This window comes from Malaclemys terrapin, chromosome 8, assembly GCF_027887155.1.
Source record: "Malaclemys terrapin pileata isolate rMalTer1 chromosome 8, rMalTer1.hap1, whole genome shotgun sequence".
Lineage (NCBI taxonomy): Eukaryota > Metazoa > Chordata > Testudines > Emydidae > Malaclemys > Malaclemys terrapin.
The window spans coordinates 838274-858629 of record NC_071512.1 but is presented as its reverse complement, the minus strand read 5'-3'; the positions used below and the strand labels follow the sequence as shown (position 1 = coordinate 858629).

The following is a 20356-nucleotide window of genomic DNA, read 5'->3' as shown; positions in this document are numbered from 1 at the left end:
TTCTCCCCCAGCAAGCATGTCCTGACAGAAGACATTGTGCACCGGGAGGTGACAGCGGACCAGAAGCTGCTCTCCAGGCGGCTCCTGACCAAGACCAACAGGATGCCACGGTGGGCAGAGCGCTTCTTTCCTGCTAATGTCGCCCACTCTGTGTACATCCTGGAAGATTCCATCGTGGACCCGAAGAACCGAACCATGACCACCTACACCTGGAACATTAACCATGCTCGTCTTATGGTGAGTGGCAAGGGCAGCAAGCAGAGAATTGGACCAGACACGCTGCTGCCTGAGGTAACCCAGCTCCGTTGCCCCAGGACCAGGGGGTGTGGGCAGTGGGAGCTCTGGGCTGATGCTGCTGTCGCCTCCTGCAGGTGGTGGAAGAGCGCTGTGTTTACTGTGTGAATCCAGAGAACAGCAACTGGACTGAAGTCAGACGGGATGCGTGGGTCTCCTCCAGTCTGTTTGGCGTCTCCCGAGCCATCCAGGTGAGTGGCTGCTGTGTTCAGCGCAGCCCCGGAAGCCTGATACACCCTGATGCTGCAGGCACCAGCCCTGTGGCCGATAGAGGCCCATTCCAGTGGGTGCTTAGCTTGCAGCCCAAAGGGACCCCCATGGTACAGGGGCACTGACAGACCATTGGGTTCAGAAGGCAGCTGCCTGGACTCCGTGGTTGAGGCTTGCAACTCCGGTCTCTCTTGTTACAGGAGTTCGGCCTGGCCAGGTTCAAAAGCAACGTGACCAAGAGCACCAAGGGGTTTGAATACGTGCTAGCTAAAATGCAAGGTGAGTGCCTTGGCCTCTGGGGGCAGGTGGGGCCTGCACTGGCAGCAGATGGGACTGGGGATGGCAACATGATTTTCCAGCCAGGGGTGGTGGTTGATGTCACAGCCCTGCATCCACCTCTGGATTGCAGCTGCCCTCACCTTTAACATGGGCACCCAACTGCCTTTGGCCTCACTGGAAGCCCCAGTGGAACCGGCAGTCAGCAGCACGCCCCGATGTGTTAGGCTGAGTGACCTGGAGGAAACACAAACTTGGCCCTGCTCTCTGCATTCCTCTAGTGCAGTGCTCCCTCCCTCCCTCCCCGCGCCGGATGTGGGCAGGTAAGAGGGCTGAGGCTGGGGGTGGGGCCAGGAGCAGAGCTAGGTGGTGCTCCCTCCCTGCCCCTGTGGGAGCTGACCTGGGCCCCAGCCACACACCCCTGAACGTTTCTCTGCCCCCCTCGGGAGGCACGTTCCACAGTTTGGGGACCTTTGCTCTCGTGGGTTTAACAGCTGGCCCGCAGCAAGGTGTGGGGAGGGTGGTTATTGAAGCCAATAAAGGAAGTGGTGCGTGCATACACCCTGCTGTGCAGGGACACTGGCTCCAGCCCCAGGGAGGCTGCGACTGCTTGTATCAGCAAGAGGAACCTTTCCATCTGGGCAGCGCTGCAGCCCTCTGAGATCCTGGGAGTGCAGGGGAGACCTGCTGGGTTACACAGCTGGGTTACACTTGCTCATTGTAGGAGAAGCTCCCTCCAAGACCTTGGTGGAGACAGCGAAGGAGGCCACGGAGAAGGCCAAGGAGACAGCCTTAGCAGCCACAGAGAAAGCCAAGGACCTGGCCAGCAAGGCGGCCCCCAAGAAGAAGCAGCAGTATGTGTGAGACGCTGCTGGCAGGAGTCCAGAGTAGCACTGGACAGCTCCGGCCCGCACCTCACAGCGGACAGGAGCCTCTCTAGAGTTTATATTTTTTAATTGAAACTGTACAAGTCTGACAATCAGCTGCAGCTAGATCCTTTCTAAGGTGTAACTATCATTAAAGAATCTACTTCCACCAGGGGCTGGGCTGGCGGTGCTCAGCACAGGTTCCAGTAGTGGCCTGGCCCCAGGCCCACTGACCCGGCCAGGGAGGGGCCACGTGTCAGCAGAGCGCTGAGGGACGCCCGACTGGAGCGCTGGCCGGCCAGCTGCTGCTGGGCCCCACAACAGCTTGCTGCGTGCAGGCTCTCTAGGGCTGCAGACACTCCAGAGGCGGACGCTCCCTTGACGCACCTGTGATGGGCAGGCCCCTACCAGGGCTCTCTGCAAAGCAGGGGCAGCCCCATTCCCCACTGGAAGGCAAGCAGCGCACTTGCTTCCCTGTTTACAATGAAGGCTTCTCTCTGTCCAGAGGGAGAGCTGGGTTGTCTCCTCCCACCCTAAGTGCAGTATTTATTGCCCCAGCAGCAGAGCAAGGCGCACGGGCACAAGTCTGCATGCCCCCTGCAGCCGCAGGCTGCTCCCAATCACAGAGGGTGACTGTCCCCTCTCCCACAGGCCCTCGCCTGGCAGCTCCAGCCACGTTAGCTATTGGAAGCCAGGCCCCATGTCAGCAAGGGAGGCTTAGACTCCCTTGAAGCTGGCCAGGCTCCCCCCCCCCCCCCCGGGGGGCCTCAGCCTGGGGTTCGTCTGGGAAGATTCATGCCAGGCTCTGCACACCCCTTGCCTATGGCCCAAGGGGGTGGGAGAGTAGGGCGCTTTCCTGCAACAGGCTCTGTAGCTGTAGTGAGGGGGGCATACCCTGCTACGGCAGGCACTGCAGCAGAAACAATCCTGGGACGAGAGCCCTTGGGATTTGGTGTGGAGCTCCTGCAGGACCTGCCCAGAGAGGCCTGTGGGGGGAGCACTGCTCAGGGCACCACCTGGAATAACCAAGATGTGCTGGAGCAGCTGTGTTCCCTGCCAGTGCTGAAACTGAGCAGTACTTCCCCATCACTGCCTCCTACCACCAGTCCTTCCACATCTGTCTCGGCCTTGGCGAGGCAGCCCCAACTGGAGCTGACAGCGATGCCTGGGCCCAGCCAGCCAAGCCACGAGAGGGGCTTTGCCCATTCACAGCCCCCCACAGCCTCAAAGGCATGGAAGCGGCTTTGGGATTGTGGGGGGAGGAGCAGGCCATGGGCCTGTGCCCCAGCTTGGGCTGTGGGGCAGAGGATTCGCCAGCAGCCAGATCTGTGTGTGTTACCGGCACCAGCTGCAGCCAGGGGAGAGGCTGGCCCAGCCCTGGGGTTCTGTGGCATTGGCCTTGGTCAGTGCTTGGGAGAGCCTGGGGGCCCTGACTCTCTGGCTGCTGGGAGCGGAGAGCAGCTGCTCACGCCTCAGTCTATCCAACCTCCGTGCCCTCTGGACCGGGTCCTCCAGCTTCAAGGCACCAGCCTGGGCTGCTGGGAGCACACATCGCCTCCCAGCTGTGCCCACCCGCACGTTTGGCCTTTGTGCTAGGCCATGTCTAGGAGCCTTCTGAATCCCAGCCCTCCTGGGCTTCCCGGCTCATCAGCACTGCCCAGCGCCGCGCCATGCCACCGGGCCAGGAGAACCCCAGCTCGCTGCGGCTTGCCCCCATGTGCAGCTGGGCCAGCACAGGTGGCCGAGGGGGGTGTGATTGGAACCCTCTGCTCACTGCTGCTGTGATGGGTCCTAGCGGAGGCCTCTGCCACCCCGAGCGGCTGTGTCAGCGGAGCTTGGGCCAATGAGCAGAGCCCTCTGGTGAGCCACGGCTGGGTCTCCTGCCCTCCTCCTCTGTCCCCAGTTGTTCCTGCCAGAAGCCCCCACATCCCTCTTCAGCCATCCCAGCTGTGGGAGCCAAGCCAGGCTTGTTGGTGAGCCGGGCATCTAACTGCTGTGAGCTGGCTCCCTGGGGCTGGCCCCAGCTCTCTCCAACAGCCAACGGGAGGTGCCCCTGCACCCTGGGAATGGTGCCCGGGTTTCTCCAGCAGAGGGTCAGCGGCCCACTGAGGCAGGCAATTTCCAGCCCACCTCTGCGCTCTCCTCCCCGGTGCGGGAGTGGAGGTGATTTGGGCTAGCCCCCGGCAGGGCAGGGCAGGGTGGCACAGGGCAGCCACGTGCCCTTCCCCACTTACACCTGCCCTGGGCCTGGCCACCGCCCGGCTTGTGGGAGGACCCAGAGCCAAGCCTGAGCGAGCCCAGCCCAGCTGGCTCCCCTGGCACCTGCTGTGCCAGCCACCGTGCAGACCCCACAGGCTGGGCTCAGTGTAGCATTGGCGATAACTGGACCCCTCAGGCCCCGCCCCCCTCCCTCCCTCCCTCTCCCTTGCTGGATCCCCCAAGGAGCCCACCTGGCACCTGCAGGTAGGAGACACCCAGGCTGAGCAGGGGCTGGCGCAGGTTAATGACCAGAAACTGGACCCCGGGTAACTCCCCCTGCCCATCCCCTTTCCTCTCCCCACTGTCCCCTGGCCTGCCCCTCCCAGGCACTCAGTGCTGTACAGCCGCAGGACAGCGCAGGTAGACGGGCATGCCTGCGGGCACCAGGAGACAGCACCCCAGAGCTGCCTGCCTCAGCTGAGGGGGGCTGAGGCAGCCAGCGCGGCATGGGAAGGACAGAGCCTCCCACACGCAGGCTGAGCAAAGCAAGTCCTGCTCAGTGTTTGCAGAAATCAGGGGGGGTTGTCAAAACCCCCCCAGACCAGGCCCACGGCTGGCAAGGGTTACTGACGCGGTGCCTCCCACCGCCTGTGGTAACGACTTTCTGGTCGAAATCCAGACAACTGGTGACCACCTGCATTTAGAGCCAGGACCATACAGCTCAAGGGTCCTGCGTTCCTCAGACAACCCCACACCCAGCCCCCATTGTAAAGTCATCCCGCAGGGCCAAGTCCCACTCCCACAAGCATGCGGCACAAGGGATGTTTTCTGGGTTTGCCTGTGCCTGGCTTCCTCCCAGAGCCAGCCAGCCCCCCCGGAACTGAGGGGTGCTGTATTCAGCCACCACCCCCCCTTTCTCTGGGTGGCAAACTTGGATCCTGAAAACAGGTGTGTAATAATGCCCCCCCTCCCCCCCAGTCACCTGGCTCCACAGTTCAGGGCTTAATCCTGAACATCCAGCTGCAGCTAAAGTTCCTAGTTTCCTGCATTACTTGAAAACCTCACCGACTGCTTTGTTTTGCTTGTGCACAACCTGTGCCCGTCATGGGTGCAGGTACCCAGCTCCTGCCCCCTGCCAGGCGGGACAGGGACAAGAGCCACTGAAACAAAACACAACTTTTGCCTTTGTGGCTTAAGTACGCGCGTTAGAGCCACGATCGTTGTACTACATTCCAGCCCAGCCGGGTGCTTGGACGCACTTTTTAATAAACGCTTGGGTGCCCCTCGTGGTCCGCGAGGTGGGGCTGAGCACCAGGGCGGGGGAGTCCGCAGAGCGCAGGCAGGGCCGAAGGGGGACGGTGGGCTGAGGTTCGTTTACTAGACTCTACGCTGGCAGGCGTGGGACTGACTGGGGGCTGGCTCGAGAGCCTGCTACACCGCGCCAGTCACGGGTGGGTGCCCGGCCCTGGCTGTGGCCACTCTTCCAGGGGCACTAGCCTTCATCCGTCTGGGGCTTGTTCCTGCTGGGAGAGCTCTCTACAGCCTCTACCCAGGGCAGGCTCCAGCCTGGGCCCAGAACAGCGGCAGCGGCCCAGCCCAGCCCAGCCCGCAGCTCAGAGCCAGGCTCCTGCACTGCAGAACCATGCGAGGCCAGAGGCGCCTCTCCCCCCCCAGGGCTTGGGAGGGGCAAGTGTGAACGCTTTGAGAGCCTGGCTGGAAAGAGGAAGAGAAACACTCCCCACGCACACTGACAGGGGACAAGGTACAGCCAGGAACCACCTGCAGCCACCCCCTTGGGCCAGCCAGGCCCCTGTGCTCGCTGGGCCTGGCGCCTCCAGAGGCAGCCCCTCCCTCTGCACTCCACAGGGGCAGCTGCCTGTTAGCTGCTGCCCTCGGCTGGGCAGAGTCCAGGGGCTCGTGCCAGACCCTGCAGCACCCAGAGCCCCTCTTGCCCCCAAGGAAGGCTGGGCAGCACTCGCGATACAACACGGAGGTTTCCCAGGCCCTGCTTTAAACAGCGTGTGCGAGGACGGGCCAGCTCCTGGCACCAGTCCCAGGGGCTGCAGAGCTGTTCAGCGAGTAGGACAATGCTCCCCTCCCACAGCACGGGGCGGGGGGGGATGGAGAGAGGAGAGGAGGAGGCCTCCCCCTGTTCCTAAGTCCCCGCCCTGCCTTGCTGCTGCAGGGGAGGCTGGCCTCTGTCACCAGAGCCAGCGCTTCGCGGCCTGCGGGGCAGGCCCAGAGCCACGTCCCCAGAGCATCAGCTCTGCTAGGCCCAGAGCTTCCTTGGGACACTAACCAAGCTGCTGAACCACGAGAGGCAGGGGCTGCTGGGCGAAGCTAGTGGCCAGCACCAGGCTGCGTTCTCTGCAGTCACTCCAGGAAGCAGACCCTGCCTGTCCCAACGCCTCTGACTAGGAACAGGGAGGAGCAGTTCAGGCCAGGCCAGCTGGATCCCCGTGGAGCCGGTTCTGTTGCCAGTGGGGTCAGCTCAGAGCAAGCGGCTGGAGTGCAGCGCGCACCATCCCTCTGGGCTCCTTCACTACCAAGAGGCAGCTGGAGTGCGGCTGCCGGGCTCACATCCAGTGAGGGTGCACACGGGGATCTGCTGTCTCCACAGCCCACCCTCCAGCTCAGCCAGCGATTCCTTGACTTAAAGCTCAAAACAAGAAGTAGCGAGAGCCGTTTCGGGAGCGCCCCACAAGGTCTGTGCAGTGTCCCAGTGCTCTCTGCAGGCTGCCGGGATCCCGGAGCAGGCTTTGGTCGCTTTCTGAGGTAGAGGGGGTGTGATGGTCCACGCAGGCAGCCAAGAGCAGTTCAGGGGCGGCTTGGGGGCTGGGGGCTGGCAGGGAGGTGCGTGGTGTAGCAGTGAGCACAGACACGCACTGGCTTCAGGAGGCCGTAGTGAGGGAGCGGCACCGTGTGCTGGGAGCAGCGAGAGCAGAAGATCTGCCAGGGAAAGAAACCGAGTCATGAGTGAGGGACACCGGCTGGGAATCCAGCTCTGTCCCACTGCAGGGGCACCCGGTGCGCCCAAGGGCAGCAGCTGTGAGCACTGGCCTGTTCCTGCATCAGCCAATCCACGGAGCCCATCCCACCGTGGGCCCCACCACCCGCTCAAAGGCTGGGGAGGAGCCTCTCTGAGCTGCCCAGGAGCAGCCCCCATTGTCAAAGGGGGCTTCATTTACCCCTCCTCACTGCACCACAGGGCTCACCCAGGCAGGAGCCCCCAGCGCAGGCCTGCAGGGCGGAGAGCTTCCTGCCCAGAGCCCGGCTTCCTACCTTCCCACAGTTGCGGCAGTGGTGCCGTCGGCGGATCACCGTGAAGGGTGCCCGACATGCTGTGCACTGGCTGCATGTGCCGTCCGGCACCCACTCGGGCAGCCTGGAGGTACCTGCGGAGGGACAGGAGAAGGGCGGCTGGTGAGACGAGCCGGGCCCCAGGAGATGCAGGAAGAAATCAAATCCCGCTGCATGCCAGCAACAAGTGCCGCCCGCAGAGCAGGGGGCGGGCAGAGTGGCTCACACGGCGAGGGCCAGCCATGTACTGACGGCCCCCATCACGGGAACCCCCGAGCACCTCCCAGGCTGGCTTGCTCCTCACGGCAGCGCCGTGGCTCCATGTCGCTGACGGGACTGGGCCACTTGCCACCCTCACAGGGAACTGAGGCCAGGTCTCCAGAGTCCCAGGCTAGCGCCCTAACCCTGGGCCAGCTCTCGGGAGAGCCCAGGGGACAGAGCCTCACGGCACCAATCCTCAGGTGAGGGGCCAGGCCTGCCCAGAGCTGGGAGGGGAGCACGCTGGAGAGCCAGGTCCTGCTCCAATGGTTCGATACCTTGAACAGTGAGGGCATCCCAGGGGGCCGGCCCCGGGCCAGAACAGGGGCTCTCGGTTTGGCCAATTAGGAGGGCAGGGCAGCACCTGGGGGTGATAAAAGCTCAAGGAGAAGTAGCCCAAGGCAGGTCCCTGGGGGCAGGAGAAGGGGTGGCCCTGCCAGCCTGTCTGAGGCGAGGCTAACAGAACTTGGGGTCTGGCTGGGGAGAGCAGGGCTGGGGTGGCTGTGCTGGCAGCGGTGCGGGGGGGAGCCTGGGGGGTGCTACATCGAGGGGGCATTAAGGGCCCTGTCCCCTGAAAGGAACGGGGATTGGGCCGGTTCGGCAGGGTGCAAGTGGGGTCAGAGTCTGTGCTGAGGGCGTCCTCGGGTAACTAGCCACGGGCACAGCTAGTCCCTAGGGCTGTGGCGAATCTCCCCTCACTGGACTATGTAAACCCAGCCCACTGCTCTCCTACGCGCCGCTCTAGGCAGCCAGGAATTGCTGCGGGGCCTCTGGCCTGTGTGCACAGGAGGGCCGACTCAGTGATCACAGTGGGCCCCGGTGCCCTTATGCAGCAATCCAAGAGCTGCTCATGGAAACTGGACCTGTCTGGAGCAGGAGGCCGGGATGGGATCAGGCCTTGGGGTGGTGCCGGGAGCAGGACCCTGCTAGCTGACAGCAGGGACCGAGCAAGAGAGTTTGTTTAGCCAACAATTCGGGGCCAGCAGGGACCCCAGTCACATCCTACCCCTCTTACCGTCTCCTTGCCTGGTCCCGTTCCCCTCCCCGCGGCTGGAGCACAGAGCACAGTCTGCCAAGGGCGAAGCTTTTCCCGTCTCTTCCTCCTCTGCGGCGCAAGGGGAAGCGTTAGCACCATGCCCGCAGGAGCGGCTCACAGCACACCTGGCTGCAGGGAAGGGCTCAGCTCCCTGCTTCGCAACCCCGCAGTGTGCCAGCAGGCGCACGCCCCACGGGCAGAGGGGGCTGGGGCCCCACGGTACAAGGCTGCTCTTAGTCCCACATTGTGTATCTGGTGCTGCACATCGGCTCCCAGACAGTCCAGCAGCTTTAGATGCCAGCCACATGCTCCGTGGCAATTGCTAACCCCTAACCTATGTGAAGCCCTCAAATCGTGGGTTAAAGACCTCAAGGTGCAGAGAATCCTCCAGCAAGTGACCCGTGCCCCACGCTGCAGAGGAAGGCGAAAAACCTCCAGGGCCTCTGCCAAGCTGCCCTGGAAGGAAATTCTTTCCCAACCCCAAATACTGCGATCAGCTAAACCCTGAGCATGTGGGCAAGACTCACCAGACAGACACCCAGGAAAGAATTCTCTGTAGTAACTCAGCTCCCACCCCATCCTTTGGGTGGGTGCTGCTTAAGCCGTGTGCATGGCCATTGCGCCTCCCCAGCCCTGTACCCTCCCCAGGTGTAGATTTGGCTGCCAGCATCATGCAAGGGGCTCCCTGCTTGGCACAGACACTAAGTTTAGTAACCAGCGAGTGACAGACAAGACCGATGGGAGGAGCGTGTTCTGTGCCAGCCCCTCACAACCACCCGCTCCCGAGAGGCTGCAGCTGACGGAGGAGGAGGATCACTCACGGCCGGTATCTGTCACCACCGGGGCCTCGGGCTGGGATGTCATGATGTGGAACACCGTCTTCAGGATGCTCCGCAAGTCGCTGGCGAAGTTGGTCTGCAGCTGGTCTGCCACCCCTGCCCGAGAGAGCGCAGCAGAGTCAGGGCCCAGGGGCCTGCAGTTCCCCCCGAGAGGCGCTCTGCCAGAGCGCTGGTGGCCTGGCCCCACGGGCAGCAAGGTGGGATGCAGACAGCGCCAAAGGACAAGGCACTAACTGGCCAGCACTGGGTCTGCAGGCAGCTCCGTGGGGTTTAGCCCCACGCTCATCGTGGGGTGACCTACAGAGACGCCAGCGTCCCCTAGACGACAATGGACTTTATAGGGACGTTAGCGATGTGCCTGCAGGGCCGGCTCCAGGTACCAGCGCAGGAAGCGGGGGCTTGGGGTGGCCAAGGGGAAGCTCTTTGGCGGCAGTTCGATGGCGGGTCCCTCAGTCCCTCTCGGAGGGAAGGACCTGCCGCCGAATTGCCACCGAAGAATGAAGCAGCGGCGGTGGAGCTGAAGTGCCGCCGATCACGGCTTTTTTTTTTGTTGTTGTTAGCTTCGCCACTTGGAGCGGCACAAACACTGGAGCTGGCCCGGTGGCCGAGGATTCAGCCTGCAGACACCGCAGATCCAGCAGCAACGCTCAGGCTTAATCCAAGCGTTGGGAGCAGTGCATGATGGGACATGCAGTCTCCACTGCACTCTTGTGCACGTAGGCGGAGCCGCTGTTTTGGGCGGCGTGACCCTCTGGCTCTGTCCTGGGCACGCCGCAGCCTGGGCACAGACACCACACCAGCGCTGGCACTCGGCCTGCAGTGTCCCCTCGCGGGGCCCAGCGGGTGGGGGCATGCCGCGGCCTCCCCTGCCCTGGTCCAGAACCGTTCCAGTTCCTGTGGGCCCAGCGCCGCTGCTGCTCCCTCCGTCCCCCCGCGGGGCCCAGCGGGTGGGGGCAGACAGTGCCCGCTGATGAGCCGCTCCCAGCTGCCTGCTGTGGGGCACCACCTGGCGGACGCACCTCCTCCACGCACACCTGCCGGCAAGACCCATTGCTGCCACGTGGCAGGAGCTGACTCTAGCAGCAGCTTTCTGTGCACCTGGCACACGCTCCCCTCACATGGCACGCCACTGCCCGCAGCGCCCCCAGGACAGCCCCAGGCCTTGGTCCCATGGCTCCCCCGTGGCAGCGCGGGAGGCCGGAGTTCTCACCCGGCCCGTGGGGCACAGCACCTACCAGAGATGCAGACGAAGAGCGTGTGGATCATGTCCTGGGCGCTGCTGTAGCGGGAGCGGAGCTCTGCCCGGCGCACGCTCAGCACAGCCCCGCGTAGCGCTCTGCCCCGGGCACTGCCTGGCTGCTGCCCCAGGGGCCTGCTCGGAAGAGAGGAGCCAGTTACACAAGAAGGAAGAGGCTGGTCCCCCTTCCCTGCCCCCCAGACGAGCCCCCATCCGGTCCGACAGCAGGACTGCTCCTGCAGGGCCTTCCCGCCTTCTTCACCCCCCGGCCCCTGGCTCAGACACCGAACTGGGTTTGGTCGCCTCGGGTGACTCGTCCCCACGTGGGCCCAGGGAACTGCTCACTGGGGGACCTAGCATGGCCCCTGGCACGGGCAGCTGCTCTAGACCCTGTCGTTCATCACCGCTTACCTGCTGCTGTCGCCAGGCAGGAGCGGGGGGGGAGCCTGGGCCTGGCTTGGCCTCGCTCGCCCGTTCCGCACGCAGGCACAGGCCTCCACGCATCCTCCTGGCAGAGTCAGCTCCCGTGGCCCAGAAGCCACTCGTGCCAGCTGGCCACGGCCCATGGAGCATGCCCAGGACTGCTGGCCTCTGTCCCAGGGAGGCCCCATGCTGCCAGCGTGCCCTGTTCCCTCTGGCATGGCCGAGTGCACCTGCAGCCGCATGTCCCTGCTGGGCTTGCCGGCTGGGCCAGGCTCCCCCGGGTGCAGAGCCTTAGCAGGTGGCCTCAGGTCCGACGAGGCTGACCCAGTGCAGGCCACGTCCACGGCACTAGTCCTCACGTTCAGGGGCCTTTCGGGGAGAGGGTCTGAGCCAGGGGTCACTGGCTCCTTTGCCTCCTCCATGCTCCTGTGTGTGGCTCCACTGGCAGTCCCTGGGGCTCCGGCATCTGCGTTAGCAGCCGTTGCGGCGCTGCAGGCCGCGGTGCAGTGGGCTCCCGCAGCAGCTGAGGGGTGCAGAGAGCAGTTGTGGGGGGGCTCCGGGGAGCACCAGGGGGCAGGGAGACGAGTGTCCGGAGCCGCTTCGCCCCTGGGCTCAGGAGAGGCTGCGCTGCAAGGACCCTCCGATTCAGCCGCGCACAAGCTCTTCTCCAGCAGGTCGAGCTCCTCCTCTGACAGCACGCGGAGCAGGTCCCTGCCGGAGACGGGCATGAGGAGAACTTCCCAGGCTGGGGGGCTGGGCCAGGCGCGAGGGGAGCCAGAGGGCGGCTACAGGCCACTTGGGACCCCAGAGCAGCTTGAGCTGGGCCCCTCCCCAGGCACCATACCAGGAGCGCACCGGCGAGGCAGTCTGCGCCGGGCCAGGATCATGCCGCCAGAGGACACCGCACACAAGCTTTGTAACCCCCCTGGAGCTCTGCACTGCCCAGCCCTCCCCTGCCCCATGGCACTCCCCCTCCCCCTGCCCAGCCCTCCCCTTCCCCACCCTGCTCCCCACTGCCCAGCCCTCCCCATCCTGCTCCCCACTGCCCGGCCCTCCCCTGCCCCCCACTGCCCGGCCTTCCCCTGCCCCACGGCACTCCCCCTCCCCACCCTGCTCCCCACTACCCGGCACTCCCCCTCCCCACCCTGCTCCCCACTGCCCAGCCCTCCCCTGCTCCCCACTGCCCGGCCCTCCCCTGCCCCACGGCACTCCCCCTCCCCACTGCCCAGCCCTCCCCTTCCCCACCCTGCTCCCCACTGCCCAGCCCTCCCCTGCCCTACGGCACTCCCCCTCCCCACCCTGCTCCCCACAGCCCGGCCCTCCCATATCCCACGGCACTCCCCCCACCCCACTTCCCACAGCTCAGGCCTCCTCTGCCCCACAGCATTCTCCCACCCCATCCTGCTCCCCACTGCCCAGTGCACCCACCTGATTTTTTTCAGCACGCTGTGAAAGGGGCTGAAGACTCTAGACATCTCCTCGGGCGTCCGTTCCGGGCTGAGGGGCCCCTCGGGATAGATGAGGAGCCCACTGTATGCAGGGAGAGGGCACAGCCTGATCAGCTCCACCCTGGGCTGCCCCCTCCCAGCCCCGTCTCAAAGCAAAGTCTCTGTCTGGGGCTCCAAGCCAGAGGGTACCAGCCCTGCGCACTAAGGCACCAGCCCCAGCCCAGCCACGCTGCCCCCCTCCCACCAGCAGCTGGTCAGTGCCCGGGCCGGAGGTGCAGCTGAAGGGTCAGCGAGCGGCTGGAGGGGGCAAGGGGCGGTGCAGGCCCTGTGTTTGGGAAGCAGGTTCCAGGTCCCCGAGGAACACGCCTGGGGCAGCCGAGCTAACAGGGAGGGGCTCAACTCCAGGTGCCACAGGCCAGCGACCTTCTGCAGCAGCAGGGAAGGAAGCGCCCAGCGTGGGGAGGGAGCAGGAAGCAGCCCAGACCTGGGGCAGCTTGTGCACGTTGCCCTGGCTTGTGTAGCCGCAGTGCCCCAGCACGGAGCTGCCCACTCACCTGATGATGGCCAGGCGGGGGATGGTGAACATCAGCAGCGGCTCGCACCCGTCAATCATGTCCTGGCTCAGGTAGCCGAGTTTCAGGGCTCTGCTCAGGGAGGGCAGAGACAGCGGGCTTGAGGCAGGCTGGGACCACGGGCTTCGGGGCAGGGCTGCAGCTGTTGCTTTAAGCAGGCCCGGCAGGCGGGCTGGGGGTCCCAGTGTACCTGACGCCCTCTCATGCCCCAGCAGGCTTGCTGGCAGTGCCCAGGAACGCTCTGTGAGCGTGACCCCAAGGCAGCAGCTGGGGGGCTGGGGCCGGTCTCTGCCCCACATCGTGGGAGTCCAAGCACCGTGCTTCCAGGAGCGGCCAGGGGGATGCTGCAGCAGTTCAGCACCCAGCCGGCTCCTGGAGCGGAGGAGGTCAGAGCTCCCGGCCCCCAAAGGAGTGGGGAGCTGGGGCTGGGGCGTCCCCACTCCCGTAGCGATTGGCATTCAGCTCCCATTCACCATGGGCTCCAGCAGCCCCTGTGTAAGCTGCAGGGGAACTGCACCCCGACTAGGAGGATGAGGGGGGAATTAGCAATTCTTGCCCGGGGCCTCTCCCCTCAGGGTGCCCTGCCAGCCACACCGCCCCTCACCTCTCCACTGTCTCACAGAAGAGCACCACGATCTCCTGCTGCTTGTAGAGCTCCTCCGGGGACTTCACCGAGACCAGCAAGGACACGTAGCTAGAAGAGACAGGCCGGCCATGAATCCCAACTCAGCCGCAGGCAGCCCCAGCCCTGTGTTGCTCCCCAGGGCACCCAGCGGGGCGCCACGGAACGCCTTGGCCTGGAGCGAGGGGCCCAGATTGTGCCCGGGGGGCTCTTGACAGCAGCTCTAGCCCTGCCTGGCTCCCTCCAGAGCAGCTTGTCCCGGCAGGATGCCCTTCGTTACAGCCCCCCCACTACGAAGGACGAGCAGCTACCGGCGTCCTGGACCCGCCACGCCCAGCCTGGCTCTCTCTGGGCTGCTGGGGAATGGCAGGGGGGTGGCAGAGGCTGCTGGCCTGCCCTGCCCAAAGGCTTGCACCTGGCCAGCCGAGCTCTGCGCCTCGCAGGTACCTGAGTTCGAATTCCGCGAAGAGCGTGTCGAAGCGGCTCAGCGCCATGCGCACGGGCTCTGAGCAGGGGCTGGCCTGGTGCAGGCTCTGCTCCCGCAGCACTTTCCGCACCAGCTGCAAGCTGCACAGCAGGTTCTTGGCCAGGGGACGCAGCTGCAGCCCATCCGCCTCTTCCAGCTCCAGAACGGTGCCTGCCACCAGACACTGGGGAGAGCACACGAGCAGCTCAGAGCCAGCCCAGCGCAGCCCCGCCCCGAATCCCACCACCCTGAGAACATGTGACAGGAGGTGTGGGCTCAGCACAGGCCCAGGGGACACACGGCCTCCGCAGACACGTGGTCTGCTTGGGCGGAGCCCAGGGCTGGACAACTGGGCGTGGTGGGGGAGCACTTGCATGGCACCTCCCCTCAGGGTATCTGGGGAGAGCAAGTGTTTTTAGCCCCTGGCTCTCCTGGGTGCAATCCAGTCTAGCATGAGGGAGACAGTACAAAGGATCCTGGCACCCTTCCTGCGCCCCCCAAAAGGGGGTTCTGAGGGTCCAGCCAGCACCAGGAAGTGCATTTCCTATGAGGACTCGGGTAGGGGAGCTCCTGGATTGCTCCCCCCCGGGGCTCACCGCAGGCTGACCTCAGCTGCAAACAGCACGTGGTTCCCCAGATTGTCCACCAGGAGCTCCTCCGGGAACTTGGCCAGGTAGTCACGGCAGTGCCTCTCCTTGGGGATGCACTCGTCCATGAGCCGCTCGATGAGGGTCAGCAGGTGAGCCTGGGCAGGGGAGCAGGAAGCGTTCTGTTGAGATGCTGGTCGCTGGCGGGTCCCTGCCGAGCCATGCACCACGTCTCCCAGCTCCTCCGCCAGGGCCCCAGCCCTCCCTCCGCCCTCGCTGAGCACGGGCTCTCTGTGCTCCCCACTGAGGGCAGGACACGCTTCTTGGGCCCCGTGCAGGAGGCAGGGCTCTGGCTCACAGGGTACCTGGCTGAGGTGCAGCTGGTTTAGCAGCACCAAGTATTGCTGAGGGTCCGTCTCCACGTCCAGCCCGTTTATCTCCATCACCACACGGGTCACCTGCTCGTCGGCGTAGAAGAACTGGGACAGCAGCCTGGAGTCGGAGCGCTGGTGAGAGGCACAGGGAGAAGAGGTTGTTAGTCCGTTAGTCACTGCGGCCCCCTGAGGAGCAGAGCGCTGTGGCTCCAGCCTGCCCCAGCAGGAGGCACTGCGGGGAGCCCTGGGGAGGGGGAGGGGACAGGCCCAGCTCCAGCGCCCCGTCCTGCTGGGCTGACGCGCTGCAGTGTTCGGCCCCGGGAGCTGGTGCACCAGCAGGACATGCGCGGCCAGCGGGGGTATCCAGCGCCAGGAGGGGCACAGGAAGGACTGACAGCACCTGCCTCCTCCCAGCCCATTGCGCGAGGGGCCAGGACTGTGCAGAGCGCCCTGGGCTGCTTCAGGGACAGGCCGTGGGGTACTCTGGGCACAGCTGCCAAGCGTGTGAGCACAGGGAGGCGATGGGACGAGCTGGGCTCTCCTCAGGCCAGACAGCAGCACCAGCGGCACCATGTTCTGGTGAACCAACCATGGGCCTTGAGCCAGAAATCCCCAAGGGGCACCGTGTCCTTTGGCCCCTTGTTTCGCTCCCCGTTCCTGGGGGGGCTAGTTCATGGCGCGGGGCCGGGGGCAGCAAGAGCGACACCGCGCCACAGAACCCGTTTGTCACAAGGTGCTCCCAGCCCTTCGCTCAGTGCGCCAGCGACTCACCCATGCATCCCCAGAGCCGGGCACAGAACCCAGGCGTCCTGCCTCCCAAGGCCCTGTCCTAACAGCTAGATACAGTCTTGTGCAGCATGGACTGCCAAGTGGCCCCATTCTTGCCGACTGCCTGGCCAGGAGCACCCAGCTGCTGCCCTCGGTGGGGGTCTCAGCCCCCAGGCTGCTCCCAAGGAGAGCTGTCCTGCCAACACCGTCTCTAGGCAGCCTCGGGCCAGCGGAGCTGCGTGCAAAGCTGCAGGCCACGGCTCTTCCGTCAGCAGGAGGCTGAGTTCAGAGCAGCCCCTAGCCCCCACCTGGGCCTGGGGTGAATATGCCCCAGGCCGTGACAAACAGCCCTCCAAGGTCCCTGAGCCCAGGAGAGCCGAATACACCAGTGCTCCAAGCCACTCCTGGCCACAGCAGGCCCCAAGCAGACAGGACAGCTAGGTTCCCAGCACGGGCGCTCCAGAGGGGGAAGGGGTTGGGTGGCGAACGCCGCCAGGCGTGCCCGGAGCTTTCCTGCAGCTTTTCCACTGCCGGAGGAGCCAGGAGCCCCTGCCCTGAGGGCAGCACAACAGATCCCAACTGTCGCTGACAGGAACATTCATCCGTCCATCCGTCCCCCCGAGCCCAGCAGGAGCTACGGCTCAGGAATGGAATTTTCTCAGGGCCACCCTTGACCAGCAGGGGGTGCTGCAGCGGGGTTTGGGGCAGCGGGAGGACTGCAGGGTCTGTCACTCAGGCCCTGGCACACGCCCCGCCGGTGACATGTGCAGAGCTATTCGGGGAGGAAGTCACGGCCCCGCCTAGGCCATGAGGCCACACAAACCCCGGGCAGGCATGGCGGAGCTCTCTAGGTAAGAGGCCAAGCAGTCCCAGCCTGGAGCAGGTTAGCAGCACACACCCATGCAGCACGCCCGGCCTCTCGCACACGTCCTCAATCCAAGCCATTCCACAGTTAGCTAACCACCCAGCAGAGTTTACACAGCAGCTGAATTGGATTGTGCAGAGGCAGCTAGAGCGAGTGGACCAGGCACAGGACTGGGATCGGGAATCCTGGAGTTCTCATTTTGGCTCCACCCAAACCCCACACTGTGGCCTGGGCAAGTCCCACATCCCCTGTCTGTGCCTCAGTTTCCCCAGGTGTAGATCAGGTTTAACGAGCTCAAGCTGAATCCCAGTAGGGGTGGGGCTGGATGTGTGTGCACATCACACTCAAGTGCAAGAGCCTGAGACAGCAACCTTTGTGACAGGGTGACTGTTCCCTCGGGGGTAGTGAGGGCTGGTGGTCAGTCAGCCCCTTAAAGCCTGGGCCTTGTACAGAGGATGAAGAGCGAGAGAGGGTAGAGCTGGGTGTGGGGAGAGCAGGAGATGGGCCCAGGACAATCAGGCAGACTTGGGGAAAGCCCAGCCTGTTGTCCTGTTAAGGTCCTGGGACCAGAAGCCTTGTAGAGTGGCTGGGAGAAGAGCTCCACACACACGTGTTGCTGCTGGGGTGACACGTCACCCCCCCCTCCCCAGGTATCCAGGGACCACGGCGTGGAGAGGAGACCAGAGCTCTGGAGCTGCTCTGTCCCCATCACACACACACGGTCCCGGGGCCGTGCACACAGGGGGTCACCTGGTGCCAAGACCCTCACTCCTGCACCTCGGGCACTGGACCACCTCGCCTCTCCAAAGCCCCCAAACCTACTGTGACGCTGCCAGCGGGGCGAGGGGCGCGTCCCGTGTGGGAGAGTCACAGCCCACAAGGGCCACGTGTGGAGGGGAGAGGAGGCTCTGGGAGGTGCGGGTTACACTGCTCAGGGACAGCAAGAGAGCCCCTGTGGGCCTCAAAGCATCGCTCTGCAGGAGGCAAACCCACCCAGCCCCGAGCCTACTAGCAACGCAGCCCCCGGCCCCGCGGGGAAAAGCCTGGACAGTGGCCATTAGCCACCTGCAGCTGCCCCTGGACAGCCCTGCCTCCAGCCCCTCTGCTGCAGGCAACAGACACTTCCCAGTCACCCAGGACTCATGCTGGGGCTGCCATGGGGAATCCCAGCCTGGAGCTTCACTCCTGGCTCTCGGCCAGCTCGGCTGTGCCCTCCTGTTCCTTCCCCCAGCTCCCCCCCAGAGACAGACGCAGCTCCTGGCGGTGGGTCACCCAGGGCCAAGGCAGGGATCATCCCTCCTGGGCCTTGCTTGGTGCTGTTCCAGTCTAGGTGTCGTGACCAGGGCCGGCTCCAGGCACCAGCTTAACAAGCAGGTGCTTGGGGTGGCCAAGGGAGAGGGGCGGCACCTGCGGCAATCCGGGGGCGGCAGGTCCCTCTCTCCCTCTAGGAGCAAAGGACCTGCCGCCGAACTGCCACCGCCGATCGCGGCTTTTTTTTTTTTTTTGCTTGGGGCGGCAGAAATACTGGAGCCGGCCCTGGTCGTGACCCCGAGCGCCAGGCCCCCGTCCTGTCCCCCATCCTGGATAGGGGAAGAGAACCTCCCGCCCCCCATGTTGCCTTTTTTAAGCCCGAGTGGAAGGCCTGGGTCTCCTGTAAACAGCTCCGGCCTGTTTACACCCTTCAAGCATGTGGAGGCCGTGGCCGTGACCCTCCCCCACCCGCCTTAGTCACCTCTTAGACATGCTCTTGTACCATCTTCCCACAGCTCTGGCCCAGCCCAGCCCCGGGTCCCAGCCCTGCCGGCAGAGCAGCAACTGGGGGCCGGTTTCCACTCCGGCCACACAAGCCTGTCCAGCCCCTGGAGCGTGCGCTGTGCTGAGCAAACCCCCCAGCCTAAGCCCCTCTTCCCCGAGGGCACGTGCAGAGCCCCCTGCACCCCAGAGCTAGGCAGGCCAGGGGTGTCCCTGGGATCCCACAGGGGCCAGGCCCCAGGAGTCAGTGGGACACTTCCACCCTCCCTGCCCTGCACAGAGGGCTGGGGCTGCCTGGCGCTCCAAGCATGGGGGCAGGGGTGGCTGGTCAGCAGCACCTGGAGCAAGCAGACAGGCTCCTTGGCAGTGCCAGGTGAAGGGACAGCCTAGGTGCCTGGTTCAGACCGGGGCACTTACGCCAGGGAGCCGTGGGGGGCTGCAGCACCCCCTGGCCAGGGCAGGGCAAAGGGCCCGAGAGCCAAGCCCCACCCCAACATTGCCAGTCCAGGCTGCCCCCCTCCACCTCAGAGAATCGCTGCCAGCCACAGGGCAACCCACCCCTCATCAGATCCTTGGCTTGGCTGCCCCACAAGACCCTGGGATGAGTTCCCGGCCATCCCTGGGGAGGGCGGGGGGGGAGGTGTGTGCTGGGGGAGGGGGGTCCCTGCCAGTCTCCCCTGGGGCAGAGGGGAGTCCCGGAGGGGGCGGGGGCTCTTGCAGCCCCCCCCCCGGGAGGCAGAAGGGAGTCCCGGGAGGGGGCGGGGGGGGCTCTGGAACCCCCCCCCGGGGGCAGAGAGGAGTCCCGGGGTGGGACGGGGGGGGGCTCTGGCAGCCCCCCCCGGGCGGCAGAGGGGAGTCCAGGGGGTGGGGCGGCGGCTCTGGAACCCCCCCCGGCGGCAGAGGGGAGTCTGGGGGGTGGGGCGGGGGCTCTGGCAGCTCCCCCCGGGGGCAGAGGGGAGTCCCGGGGGTGGGACGGGGGCTCTGGCAGTTCCCCCCGGGGGCAGAGGGGAGTCCCGGGGGTGGGACAGGGGGGAGCTCTGGAACCCACCCCGGCGGCAGAGGGGAGTCCCGGGGGTGGGGCGGGGGCTCTGACAGCCCCCCCCGGGGGCAGAGGGGAGTCCCCGGGGTGGGGCGGGGGCTCAGGCAGCCCCCCCCGGGGCAGAGGGGAGTCCCGGGGGTGGGGCGGGGGCTCTGGCAGCCCCCCCCCCGGGGGCAGATGGGAGTCCCGGGGGTGGGGGCTCTGGCAGACCCCCCCCGGGCGGCAGAGGGGAGTCCCGGGGGTGGGACGGGGGCTCTGGAAACCCCCCCCCCGGGGCAGATGGAAGTCCCGGGGGTGGGGCGGGGGCTCTGGCAGCCCCCCCCCCGGGGGCAGAGGGGAGTCCCGGGGGCTCTGCCAGCCCCCCCCGGGGTGGGACTCCCGGTCTCACCTTGGGCCGGTGCAGCCACTTCCTGACGGCCGCGGGCAGCATGGCGAGAGGCGGTGGGACGCAGCGGCCGGTCCCGGACTCCCGGCTCCCCGCCGCCGCCCGCTCTCACGGGGCGGGACCGCAGCTGGCACCGCCCGGCAGGGGAACAGGGGCGGTCCCTGCCGGGACCAGCCCGAGCCCAGCGGCCCCCCCGCCCCCATATCTCTCTCCTTTGAAAGTGCCCCTGGCCCCATGGCCGGTTACATTCGTCTTCAGCCCCTCCGGGAGGGGGGTCTGGCCCCACGTCCCCCGCGCGGAAGGGACGTACCCCACACTCACACTGGGGCAGATCTGGAATAGAACCCAGGAGTCCTGGCTCCCAGACCCCCCCCCCCCACCAAAACCACTAGACCTGCTCCCCTCCCAGGGCCAGGGCTAGAACCCAGGAGCCCTGGCTCCCAGCCCCCCTTGTCCCAGAGGCGGGAGGAGACCCAACCCCCTTTGTGCATTACACCACCAGACCAGGGCGTCCTAGGCAGGTCCCTGCATGTCCCTGCA

General features: G+C 65.6%; 2 protein-coding genes across 2 annotated transcripts; one reads left to right on the top strand and one right to left on the bottom strand.

Annotated features, from left to right (window-relative positions):
• The first annotated feature begins 10 nt into the window (after positions 1 to 10).
• PRELID1 (PRELI domain containing 1) lies at positions 11 to 1815 on the top strand. Its single transcript, XM_054037447.1, has 4 exons — positions 11 to 237; positions 372 to 485; positions 705 to 783; positions 1505 to 1815. The coding sequence occupies exons 1-4, from the start codon at positions 103 to 105 to the stop codon at positions 1642 to 1644; spliced, it is 468 nt and encodes a 155-aa protein (XP_053893422.1). The 5' UTR covers positions 11 to 102; the 3' UTR covers positions 1645 to 1815.
• A 3278-nt stretch (positions 1816 to 5093) lies between these two features.
• LOC128842482 (lateral signaling target protein 2 homolog) lies at positions 5094 to 19943 on the bottom strand. The gene is made up of 13 exons (XM_054038520.1): positions 19820 to 19943; positions 14999 to 15139; positions 14654 to 14791; positions 14028 to 14230; positions 13563 to 13652; positions 12941 to 13030; positions 12367 to 12468; positions 10927 to 11649; positions 10514 to 10650; positions 9261 to 9374; positions 8419 to 8508; positions 7128 to 7240; positions 5094 to 6794 (listed from the first exon to the last, which is right to left on the bottom strand). The coding sequence occupies exons 1-13, from the start codon at positions 19859 to 19861 to the stop codon at positions 6663 to 6665; spliced, it is 2115 nt and encodes a 704-aa protein (XP_053894495.1). The 5' UTR covers positions 19862 to 19943; the 3' UTR covers positions 5094 to 6662.
• Between the last annotated feature and the right edge of the window lie 413 nt (positions 19944 to 20356).